General features: G+C 53.5%; 1 protein-coding gene across 2 annotated transcripts in view; it reads right to left on the bottom strand.

Moving 5' to 3' along the window:
- Positions 1-13,134, bottom strand: part of SH3PXD2A (SH3 and PX domains 2A) — a 206,272-nt gene that overhangs the window by 48,632 nt on the left and 144,506 nt on the right. For both annotated transcript variants that reach the window (XM_081158959.1, XM_081158958.1), the window contains one exon: positions 7,012-7,143. In XM_081158959.1, coding sequence (XP_081015085.1) covers positions 7,012-7,143 — 132 coding nt within the window. The remainder of the gene's footprint in view (positions 1-7,011; positions 7,144-13,134) is intronic.

The raw sequence follows: 13,134 nt of genomic DNA on the forward strand, positions 1-13,134 counted from the left end.
TCCCTAACAGCGGTGACGATTCAGCTAAAGGAAAGAGCCATTTCCAGTTCCTGGACACACCTTCCCCTGCCATCTTCCTCCCGCAGCCAGGATCACTTGCTTCAAAGTACCACTATTCTCAGGCCCCACTCCTGCTCCCCTCCTTTCCATGGCCCCATCTACTGCTGCCCAACTTCCACTTTCTCCATCAGCCACATCTGCTAAAGGCAACCATATACCTGCCTTGCTGTCTCAGCCCCAACAGCCCAGCCCTCGACCTAGCACTCCACTCACCTGGAACAGGAATTCCCTCTCCTCTCTGCCTATCCAACCCTCTTCTCTACCCAAGTCCCAGCTCAGTGCCTCCAACACCTCCAGGCAGCCTTCCCCAACTATGCTAGCCACCCCCCCACACACACACCTACCCCCAGTGCTTCAGTACAGTGCCATGCAACAGAGCCACTGAGGGTGTCATAGGTGGCTTGTGTGAAGCCCCCTTACCTCATAAGGGTACTGCTCCTGGGCCACCAATGGGAATATGACTTCTGTCTCCAACTTTTTCCTGTCATAGAGTGGGGTAAGCACAACTGCCCAAACAAGGGCTTCAGGGGTGCGACTCTGGTCCCCAGCATGCTCTCCTGGCTTCACTGCCCTGTAGTAAGCTCCATGCTTGTTTACCCACCTCACAAACCACCAGGGCTGAGAGAATCCTCTGACACCACTGAGTGTAATCCAGTTTCTGGACAGGTAGGAAAGCCATGGCCACATGAGAGAAACTGACCTGCTGTGGGCCCCAAGATCAACCTGTGGCAGAGCTGCCCTACTTTAGCAGTCTTACCAGAAACTATCATGCACTGAGCCCTTAGAGTGCGCCAGACCCTGCACTAGCACTGAATTCCTTTTGAATCAGCATCTACCAACCTATAGCTGTGGGTACAATTATCCCCATTTTATAGGTAAAGAAAATGATGTTTAGGGGACCCAAGTGACTTTCCCAGGGTTACTAGGAAATACAAAATCAACATTCAAACCAGGCTTACCTAAACTGGAGCTCATATTTTTAATTGCTAGGCTATCCTGCAATCTCATTCTCAAACCAACCTCTAGCCTGAGGTGAATAAAGCTGGGCCAAAGGGCCCAAGGCTGGATTAGATGCCCACTCCCGCTTTTGTACTTACTCTCTATGGCCCTTTCCCCTCCAGCCAGCTCTGTGAAGTGGACAAGTGCACACCAAAGACACTCTTGGACCAGAATGGACTCAGGAGTTGCTGATTAGGCTGACATAGCAGGAACAGACATGTGCTGCACTTAGGGAAATGCTGTCAGAGACCAAGGCCTTCTGATGGCTGAGGAAGACCTCATGAGGGCCAGTCACCACATCCAAACGGGGTTGGCTCATTGGAACCAGACTCTTAAAAGGCTATTGCCGAGTTAAGAGTATTAATTCGCTTATCTGCAATGCAGATTGCAATAAACCTGCCTTTCTAGAAACAGCCTATCCTGTTTTTATTGGGATCTCTCTTCTGGGATAGCTTGGCAGTCTGAATTAGCAAGCAGGTGGTTCCTTGTTAAGCAGATAAACTAAGCAAAATGACATAAAAGATACAGAGAACTCCACCCAAGACAACAGAAAGTGTGCAAAACTACCTCAGCCTCACATTACCGTCCATCCCTTCAGTGCCTGGAATGTTCACATCAATTAGAATCTAAGTCCCATAAAAGTAGGAACCTTATGCATATGTACCCAATCCGCACAGGACCTTGGACAAAGGAGGTGTTTGAGAATTGTGAAATGGATGAATTCTATAGGTAGTATATTTCTCCCTTACAAAAAGCCCATGTAGGACCAGTTATAACAATGTTCATGAAGAGAAATATCTAAGCAACAGAAGAGGTACATCCTCAATGTTAAGAAGATTCCAACTCACAAACTATGTGGCTAAAGAATGCATTTTCTTTGGACAACACAAAATAATCATTATGACCCACAACTCTGAGGGGAAAGCTTATTAATTTGTCTTAGTGATAAAGATATTTGCTGAATAATAAATGGTTACTTTTTTTTAAAAAAAGGCCACATAGAATGTGTCACTGCCCCTTTATACTTACGAAAAAACAGAAATTAAGTGATTCCAACTTAGCGCACACATACACAGACTCCTGATTCTTGGTTCTCTCCACTGTGCACACAGCAACAAAACAAGCAAGAGTTGAGTCACCATGTTTTGGGGTACCTTACCCCCTCTATATCTCCTTTCTTTAAAACCTGCCTTCCGACACCTACTGCTGAAGAAGTTGGCTACAAAGCTGTGTTTATACCCCATGACACTTCTGGACAAAGCTGATTGGCCAAGGCTGGACACCTGATCTAAGAGCTACCAATCCAATGGTTGGTCAGGAACCAATCAGATTCAAACATCAAATTTTGAACTCAGAGAACCAGAATTCATTGTCAGTTGGTGGTGGTGATTTCCATTGAAAAGTCATACAGAGTCTAGTTCTGACAAACCAATAGGAGGACAGGCTGCTGTTATGAGTGAACAGGCTGATCTGCAGTTAGAAGTTCAAAGCTGGGTTTAAATCCACATGGTACCTGACAGAGACAGAGACAAGAGTAGTTGCTTTGCTCATGTTGACTTCCTGGTTCCCAGTTCCCAGTTCCTGTGAGGCTGGGATGTACTTCCCACCCTTGGGTTTGGTGAGATTTTCCTACATCTTTTCAATAATCTTCAATAATCCTTCCAATAATGAGCAAGTCTGAGTGGATGTCTGTCCAAGGCTTAGTTTTCTCACCTGTACAATTTCTTACCTGGATGGGCCAGCGGAGCTCAAACTTCCTTGCTAGCACAATGCTTTGATCTGTGATCCTATAGCTATGTGCCTCCAAGGAAGTAGAGGAACTCCCAGTGTTATCACATTGGTGCCAGGAAAAAAAGCAAAGACTCAGAGAAGGAAAGCTGAGGCAGGAAAAGAATGAGCATCTGTTGACTCATATCCCCACATCCTCCCTTGGCCTCTAGTCCTGAGAAAAACAATCCTGGAACATTGCATGCCGCTTTGCTCAACACAGAAATCAGAGCAACTGGGACCTTGCCATCACCACTCTGCCGGAACTTAGACCACATTCTACCTGCTGGAAGATGAAGCCAATGTGGTCTTTGAGGCATAAGAATGTCCAAAAAGGAAGCATCTCAGGTACCACTGTTTATGTCGAGAGGGGAGGGGCTTCCAAAGACAAGACAACAATGGTGGACACATGCAATTGCTGGTTGGCAAAGCTAACAAAACTGTTGCATCTTTCTGCTAGATTTGTCCTTGTTGAGAGACAGCCCTTTCCTGGCTGGGCCCCAGGCCCACTGCTGGATCAAAAATGCCTTCCCTGAAGCCACTCAGGTCTCACGTTGGTTGTCTTTGACTTCTGTCCACCTCTGTTCCCTAGAATAGTCTTGTCCTCAGGGCTGAGGACACATCTTCCTCCTCTAATCTTCTTGGCTATTGCTTGTCCCCAAGTTCAAAGAAACAATTAACAACATGAATTCCCACTACCTATGAGCACCATGATGGAAGGAGGGACACAGAGGCATCCTTCCCCAATGACATTCCAGGGAGCTTACGGTCACCTCAACCTGCCCTTGTCTTTCCCTGACCTGCAGCATCAGGGGCTCGAGGGTGATCCTACCCAGGATCAGTCCACTCTCCCCCAACTCCCAGGATTCTGTAGAGGGGAGAGATCTCAGCTTTTGGACTCCAGGGAAATGACTTAAACTTTTAGCCTGTTACTTTAGCCACAAAATGGTTAAAGTACCTTCTACTTCATGAGGTGTTTGCATGTCGCTGTAAAATGATACATGTGAAGTGTATGGCCTGAAACCTGGTTTTTACTGTTTATTGACTTTCAATTGTCTTCCAGACACATCTATCTTTAGACCAATAAGCTTATACAGTGCTGGCACAACCACACCTCCAAATTGCTTGGTGGCCAAAGTCCCAGGCAGCGCGCTCTGGTGAGCAGGTGAAGCCAGAGGTGGCTGGGTCCCTCTATGGACACTCTACTTGAGGGACTTCCAGCCCAGTGAGAAGGGGCACAGGCAGAATCCTGGCTCCAGTGGGCAAGGCCAGGCCCTGAGGGGTGGGACTGGTGCTGCCCAACAATTCAAGTGGAAATGCCTCAACACACCCACCAAGTCCCAAGGTCAAAGGCATCACAATTGGGTCTTTGTTCCAGAGTTCAAAAGCCTCACTCACCACTCCTTCCGAAGCCAAGAGCTTGCAAGATGCACAACACACCTCCCTTCCCCCACCATCAGAGCCAGCTTCCTTGAACTGGGAAACCACCCACCAAGGATCTGTAGTTTGGACCTTTTCCTTTCTCCCCTCCACCCACTTAGTTCCTCTGGTTAAGCTGGTCCTACAGTCCAGGCCTCCTGGGTTTTCTTTCCCCTTTCAATTCTTATCCAAGGATATGCTTCCACTCATTTTTAGAGAGAGAGAGAAAAAGAGAAACATGGATGTGAGAAACATCAATCGGTTGCCTCCCATACTCCCACTGACCAGGGATTGAACCTGCAATCTAGGTATATGCCCTGACCAGAAATCAAACCAGCAACCTTTTGGTGTACAGGATGACGCTACAACCAACTGAGCCACCTGGCCAGAGCCAGGCCTCCTGGTTTTTATGGCATCAGATGGTATGGGTTTGCATGGTGAACACAGCACTGTGAGATCCCTGTGTAAACATCTGCTGCTGAGCAGCTGTCTCCACCAAGGGTAAAGGTACAAAACTCCCAGAGAAGTAGAAAAGCCACGTTTCATCCAGGAGGTTCTCCCCATCTGAAACCCAGGGTCCTATGGAGTCTCCCAGGCATGGAGTTCAGACATGGGAGAGGGCTCGGGTAGGTCATCTTCTCCAGGCCCTGCTTCTAAGCAGCCATCAGATTATCTTATTTCCAGAAGGGACAATTGAGGCCCAGAGGGATTAAGGAACTCGAAGCCACACAGCCAGTAGGTGGTGGGCAGAATCCTGCTTCCAGGGACAGCAGCTCCCTCAGAGGGTCTGTGTGCCAGTCTAGCTTGCTCTGGGGAGTCAGGCTGCCTGAGCCCCCTCAAACAGCCATCTGGACCCCTCAGAAGAGGAGGTGCCTCTATGCCTTTTCTAGGCCTAACTCAGAATCCCCACTTTATCAAGGCTCTTCCTGCTCCACTCCTAGGCAGGACTCCACGTATTCCCAGGGTCCTAGATGTAGGATGGGAAGGCAGAGGACACCCAGTCCACGAGAATCAGGGAGTTTTATATAGCAGGCTGACTTCTTTTGTTTGGGGTCTCATCTTGAGCCATCCTGGCCAGTGGCTGGTACCCACTCCTCCTGCTGCTCCACGGAAGTGAGGTAGCAGAAGGGTCCCTAAGCCAGAACTCCACTTCTGAGCAGACTTGACCTTATACGGAGAAATGGGCCTGCCTTTCTTTGGAGCAAGCTCCAAAACAAACATCTTTCCTCAGCTGGTGTCTCCAATTCCACCATTAGAGATCCCTTCCTTTGGGTGCTTAGGGTTTCCAGAGCCAGGCCCCTGAGACAATGCAGCTTCCCTGGGGGGGCAGGGAGGTAAGGCTGGTACTGGGACAAAGGCTGAAGGCAAAGTGGTGCAGGGAGACCCATGTGGGCATGTGGGGTAAAGGGCCAGGCTTTACACTAGGGACCTGGCTCTGCGGAGGGGACCGCTGCTGCCATCTACCTTGGTGGTGACTCCAGGCACAAAGGCAGAACCTGACCTCTGAGAATGGAATGGGCTTTGAAGACACCAAACCCAGGAGGGCCATGAGTCAGGTCTACTTTGGCATCACAGCCTAAGCTCACCTCCCCCAGGAGGCCTGCTGGGATTTTCTTAGCATCTCTACAGCTATTTGCTGCCCACAAGCATAGGAATCAGAGGCCTAGGAACACTCCTATTCTGTTCTGCTTTTGACTCCCCTCCCCTCACATTTTCTGTGTCAGATAATCTATAGAATGGGCACAGTAATCCTTTGGTCTGCCTTTCTTTCAGAGCTCAAAACAATGGAAAGGAAATGAGTGGGACAGGAAAAGGAGAACGGGCCCCTCCCCTCTGGGAATATCCTCCAAACACAGCCCAGAGAGGCTCCTGTGTATGGGCCTTCCCTCACAGCAAACCGAAACCAAAACAGAACGCCCCAGGAACCAATTCAAGCCCAGCAGACCCTGGGCAAGCTGCTGCTGAATGTCCCGGGGCCAGAGCTGTTCTTGGCCCTGCAGGGGGCCACATGGCCTGCACCTCAAACTGGACTCCTCTGTCTACCTACAGAGACTCCTGCAGCCAACGGCACTGAGGCACTTGGGTCCACTCGGTGAGAACCTTGGAGCCAGAAGCCCCCTGGATGGCCCCAGACAAGACAAAGCCTCAGCGCCCAATGACAGGGTGGCTGCTGCAGGACCCTCCCTGACCCCAGGACCTGGCTTCATCGCCCTGTCTGGGCCGTCTTCCCAGGCCCTGGCAGCCTTCAGCTCGCCAGGGGGTAGTCAGCTCACTGCCCAGACACCAGCCAACCCCCACAGGCCTGGCCTTTCCTCAGACAACACACCGGAGGCCTGAGGACCCTGGACCCCACAGTGATGTCATGGCCTGTTTTCCCCCACTCCTGCCTGGACCCTGGCTTCTAATATGGTCCTGCAGGGGAAAGCTGCTGTAGAGTCCCCTGAGCTGGGAGCTACCTTCCCCGGGGGCCTCAGAGGGCACGGGGTCCCTAACCGTGGGCTGGACACTTCTCCCCATGCTGCCACCCTGGCGTTGCACTCACACAAGCCGGTTAATCACCCCGAGTGGTGGAGACATTCTTCCACCACCAGGCAAACTGCTGGCCTGCAGCCCAAACCAACAGGGGAAACTTCAGCCTCCTCAGTCCTCTCCCCGCCAGATGGAAATAACGTATAGCTGCAGAGGTGGGGGAGGAGACCGGGAACAAAAACCAGCCGTCCACCCGGGGGCCGGGCTGGAACCCCGAGCGGCTGGCGGGGCACTCACCGCTTTCGTTCTTCTCGATGACATCCACCACCTCCCCGGCCTGGAGGCTCAGCTCCGAGTTCTCCTGCTTCTTATAGTTGGACACCACCACGTACTGTTCCAGGATCATGGGCTCGGCGCTGGTGTCGGCACCTGGCGAGGGCAGAAAGCACGCGGTGAGCCAGCGGCCAGCCATGGCCCCGCGGCCGGGGCGCCCCCTGTCCATCGGCCTCGGGGGAGGCTGCTCTGTCGCCAGCGCCGCTCCGAGGGGCTGCCTGCAGCCAGGGTTCGCAGCTCGCTGGGCCCCAAGGACAGGCCATATAGCAAGGCCCCACACCGGCCCGCTGCACCGCGGGGGCCGGGGGACATGGGGAGCCAGGGGACAGAGGGAGGGTGGGGGCAGGAGAGACAAGCAGAGACAGAGACCGAGGCCAAGAAAACTCAGAGGAAAAGCCTGCTGCTGTGATGAGTTAGTCACAGCCCAGCACGCAGGAGGCAGAGGAGAGGCCTGGGGCCGACGTGGTCTCTCCAGACCCCTCTGCGACAGGGGCGTGAGGGGAGGGCTGCGGGTGGGCGGCCCATGAGGGCTGAAGCCAGAGCAGAGGAGAGAGAGAAAGGCAAGGCGAGGAGGAGGGCTCCTGCCTCTCCCCCAACCCCTGTAAACCCAGAGAAAGAGAGTCAGCAGTCCTCCCCTCAGGAGGGAGAGGGAGAGAGCAGGAGAGACCGTCTCCACAGCCCGGGCCCAGGCGAGAAGTCAAGAGGGTTTGAGGCCGCCAATCACTGGGGTTTACTCGCAACCCTTAAATAGAAACACATGAGACCCATCGAATGAGGAGCTGGGGGTGGAGGCAGGGGAGGGGGAGGAGGGCCGAGACTGTTTACTTGAAACCCAAGAAGAAAGCCAGCGGCAGGCCAGCCCAGCCCGCCCCCCGCCAACTTTTCCTTAAGTTCGGCTCCTTGCCTACCCCTTGGGCTCCCCAGGGTGCTGCCACCAAGCCCAGGGCCTGGCACACACGAATCAGCCTCAGGCTGGCTCTTCCCAGACCTGCTTCCAGAGGGGACAATGGTCTGGCCTGGCTGCTGCCCACTGGCCACATGGAAACTGACTCAGTCTCCCTCTGCTTTGAAGCGTTGGGGCTTGTGGTCAGGGTCCTAGAAGTCTCCAGCAGCCCTCTTCTGGTAGTTTCATGGAGCTTGAGGGGTCAAAAGGTGGGGCTTAGCAGGAGGGCAGGCACCCAAGGAGCAAGCAACTTCTCTCTCCTCCTCGGCCACAGGACCAGTGCACCATTCATTAAGCAACTAGGAGGTGGACGGACTGGGTGCCCATCTCAGCTCACTGGCTGTGTGGCATCGGATATGCTGCTTACACCTCTCTGAGCTTCACTATTACCATCACCATCACTAGGGTGGGGACAAAACACCTAAGACATGACAGGCCCTGCAAGGAGCGCAAAGGATCCGCAAACCAGAGACCTGCTGGTTACCTCCCACAGGAGGCCCTCCCAGGCCAAAAGGAATTCCTAGTACCCTTCTTAAACTGCGCATCTACCGCTCTATACACCTGCCAATCTCCCGGAAGGCTGCGGGCTTCACACCACCAGCCTGGCTACAGAGACAGCCGAGAGGGTTCCCAGGCTCCCCACGGCCCCTCGGGCTTCAGCCTGCAGCTACATTCCCTATAGCTTGAGTCTAACTGCCAAGTTCTGTGCCAGGCACGTACACTGTCCCAAGTTATTCTAACAACAACCTTCTCACCTTCCCATTACACAAAAGACAACTCAGAGGCCCAGAGAAACCAAGAGCCTTGTCCCCGCTCACATAGCTGCTAAGGAGAGAACGAAATTCACTGTGTTTCAGGTTCAAGCCTATCTCTCTTTTGATTACAGGGCTGCCTGGTGTCTGTTTCCAGACATCCCATTCTTCTAGCACAATGACCCTCGACTTGGTCCCACAAAATCGCCTGGGGAGCATTTGAAGAATATAGGTGCTGAGGCCCCACCCCCAGAGATCCAGATTTAATTGGTCTGGGGTATATTTTAGACATCCCATCTTCCCCCCGTGGTTCTCACGTACAGCCAGGGGTAAGAAGCACTGCTTAGGTCTCTGGGTCTTTCTGTGGCTGAGGATCTATCCAACCTAGGGTAGAGGGCAACAGGGGGGAAAAAACCCACCATTCCTGGCAGTCTTCTCCCATGAGGTGCGGACCCTGCAACCCCAGCTCAGCCCTTTGGAGACCCAGAAGGGACCCTGTCCCAGCTGAGGCTGCCACATGAATGTGCACATACAGCCCCAGGCAGCCCCTCCAAAGACAGATTTGTATTTCAGGCAGAAATGCAACCAACAGCTAGGCAGCAGGGCCAGCCTGGTTCTATACTCAGATATGGCCAGTGTCTGCCCCTGCCCTTGCCCCTGACAGCAGGGCAGAGGCAGTGCTGGGCACAGTGCTGACAGGGACTATCTCCCATTGGGTCCCTGGGGAGCTTTTAGTGCTTCTGTGGCTAAAAGCACTTCTTAAGTGCACCCAGCACAAAGAGGGGCTCCCTTTCCACATCGCGTAAATTCAAGACACAAACAGAAGAGGAGTCCCCCAGCAGCAGGTTAGAGAGCTTCCAAATCCTGAGAGCACCCAGATTACACCAAGAATTAACCACAAGCCTTGTTAGTACTCACTCATGGGCAGCACTATGCCAAGTGCCACCGTATCACCTCGCTGTCTGGTTTGTCCTCACAACAACTCTTTGCGGCAGGTCTTGTTACAGCCCCATTTTACACACAGGCAGACTGAGGCTCACGAGAGTAAGCAATTTTCCTAAAGTAATATGGCTGGGATTGAACCCATGCCCACCTCACACTGGCACTTGTGTTCTGAACTTCTGCCCGGTGCCTGGCCTACAGAGAGCCCCTGATCCCTGGTTTCCAAGGAGGGGCCCACTTTATCCTATCTCCGGACACCTGGCACACAGTTGGTACTTACAAAGACTGGAGAGTAGGTTTCTTGTTGACTCTTGCTACATTTACTGACCAGACCATAGTGTCCACTTAGGTGGTTGGTACTCAGTGTTTGCGAAATGAACGAAATGAATGAAAGTGACTTAATGGTTGGTTTTGAGCCAATACAGATAAACCAGGCAGGGCCTCGCTTCTGAAATTTGGGAAAACTAGACAACTAAACCGTGGAAGGGAGAAAGGGGAAATGGGAAACAGAGGCACAGAGGAGCAAGTGGCCAGAAGCTGACAGAAAGGATGAGCAGGGGTGCTGAGAATGGAGAGACATCGACTCATTTTAATTGAAGCCAAGGAAATCTGAGACAAACTTTCAAAGAGGGGAAAAATCAACATACCCCTTCCCTCAGCCTCTTGGAATATTGGCTGGAGCTTTCTGAAGACGGACAGTCTGGGGCACAGGTAGAAAAGGTAAGGAAATGTTCTCCAGGCGCTCCAGAGCATACAAGACAGGCGGTGGCCCTTCTTGGAGGCTACTCCAAAGGCTGGGGATGGACAGACGGACACACAGGCACTCTGTCCTCTTGGCTGCCCTCCCCTCCCCCAGCACATACAGGCTCCCAGCTTGCTGGCTCTGGTATCTGCCTCTTAGGGTGTTGCCTGCCCAGGGCTGCCCGGGTGGGCGTGAGCTGGGAGCAGGTATCCAGATGAGAAACTATTCGGCAGGCGGGTCGGTGGGTGATGTCATCCCACAGAGGCTGGATCCCCTCCCAGCCAAGGCCTGGAAAATTAAGGGTTGAAGGAGTTGGCCCCAGAAAGGAGGAGGGGCAGTGGAGGGAGACTCCTGTCTTCAGATGAAAAGGGTTTGGCAGAGGCATCAAGAAGGGGTGGACCCTTCTAGAGAGGAGAGCCCCTCCCTGGTTGGAAGGGGGCTTTTTAAGAGTGGCATCCAGGGATGGGCCCCTGTGCCTTCCTCAGAGCCCCTGGCTTGATCTGCGGAGGCGCTGGCAGCTCCCCAAAGCCTTGCCCCACCCTTACCTCACACCTGCACTACTCCGACTACCACCTGGATGGACCCCTGGCTCCTGCCTGATCTTGGCTGCCAACTTAAACTTCTAAACGAGGCTTTTGCCAAGTCAGTCCCCTGCTCCAACACCTTTGGCGGCTCCCTGTGGCCTATAGAATAAAGGCCAAGTTCAAGTTCAGTCTTTCTTGACAATCTGAGCTCCCCAAGTTCCCTGACACACAACAGTCCTGTTCCAGGCAACATTCATCATTCAACACATATGCCTCGGGCATCCCCCTGCGCCAGCCACACTGTTATACGAAGGTTCTTCTCTCCAAGCCTTCGCTGTAGCTGTTTCCCCTGCGTGGAATGCCCTCCTTTCTACCAAACCCAATCCTCCCAACCATCTCTGCCCTCCAGGAGTTGCCTGATCACTTTAGCCATAGTGCTTGCTCCCGTCCTATACTGAATTTTTTGTGGGGCACTGTTGCCCAACCAGACCATGTGCTTTAGACAAGTCTCCCTGATGAGAGTAGATGCCCCAGGACGGGTGCCATAGAACAAGGCATTGGACACAGTAATTACCTGAGATCCACAATGAAAAAGCATACAATCAGAGTCTGAGGGTCTGAGGTTCAGTCCTGCATTGCCCCTACCAGCTCTGTGACCCTGGGGAGAACACTTAACCTCTCTGAGATTTAGCTTCCTCATCTGTAAACAGGAACAGGAACAATACCTGCCTCACGGGGTTGTTACAAGCATGGGATGAGGTGACGGGGTTAATGCCCTATGTAAACTGTAAGCAGTGTTTATAAAGCAAACAGAAGTGGGAAATTGGGGGAGGAGCAGGAGGGGTTTAGGTTCCTCTGCAGCCTCAGAACCAGCAGGCAGCTCAGGGCAAGGGCCACAGGCGCCAGGAGAAGGGTGGCCACAGCTGTGTCCCTGCAATGTGACCCTCTCAGTCCCCACCTCTTGGCAGGCAGCGGGCACTTGCCAGCTGGAGAGCTAGATCACAGCCCCCAGGCCCACTTGGGGGGTTGGGGGAAGATATCAGGCGAAGCAACCGAATACCCTCGTCTACAAGGATCCTAGCATCTGCCCTCACCTCCAAGTTTCCTGTCTCATCAAACACTCCAACATTCCAGATGGAGAAACCAAGGCCTGGAAAGACCTGGGAACTCACCTAAGACCCTGACCCTGGACTCCAAGTCTGGCTGGTTTCCCTGGGGCCCGCCACAGCCTCTCGCTCCCAACAGCTGGGCTCATCCTGAGAAGCCAAGCCCTGTGGTGGCCCCCACCCCAGGCCCTCCAAACTCTCCATGACCCTTCCCTCCAAACCCTGGACATCCCACAAGGTCCCTCCAGTCCCTCACAACTGGTTCCTCCCAGGCCGGACTCGGCCTGCCGGCTTCTCCACACGCCCTCGGGCGGCCAGGCTATACGTTTGGTGAATAAAATGTATTGTTGTGGGCCAAGTGGGCTCTGGCTCACTGGCGCGAGGAGAGGGGAAAAAGGGACAGGAGCCCAGTTATTAGCTCAGGCCCAGGCCCTCGTCATAGGCAACACCAGAAGGATGATTGCAAGGGGCTTGGGACAGGCGAGGGGTCCTCCTGACTGTTGCCTTGTTCTCCAGTCCCCCCCTCAGGATATCAGCCTCCCATTCCCTGCCCAAAGCTGTGGGGAGAGGGACTGAGCCTGGGGCTCTGACCCTGGGGATGGCCGGGGTCCCTCTGACCTTTGACCCTTCTGCCTGTTCCCCAATCTCCAGGCCTGAACCTCTGCTCTCAGGTTCAGGCTGGGAAGCGGGGGAGGGGGTGTCAGGTAGCACTCTCAGAAATGGAGGGGCTCGTCGAAAAGCCTTCTGGAAATCCCATCCTCTGCCTGCCACTATCCCCCTCTTGCAGCTGAGCAACCTGCTGTCTAGGCTTTTCTGCAATTGTCCAGTAAGACCAAAGACTAAAAGCAAGCCCCTGACCCCTGGCCCAGCTCTTCCCAGACAGACACTGGCACAGGGCACAGCCCAACTCTTTGAGGGCCATCCTGGTCCAGGTAGTCCAAAGCCTGGAAAGCTTCCTGAGGCCAGAGGCAGCTGCAAGCTCTGTGTTCCTGGGGCATGGGGGCTGTGACCGCCATCTCCCCCCCTTCCTGCTACAGCTCCCTGCAGCTCTCCAGTGAGGATCACTGGGAACCAGGCT

The sequence above is a fragment of the Miniopterus schreibersii genome, assembly GCF_964146895.1.
Source record: "Miniopterus schreibersii genome assembly, chromosome: 14".
Classification (NCBI taxonomy): Eukaryota; Metazoa; Chordata; class Mammalia; order Chiroptera; family Miniopteridae; genus Miniopterus; species Miniopterus schreibersii.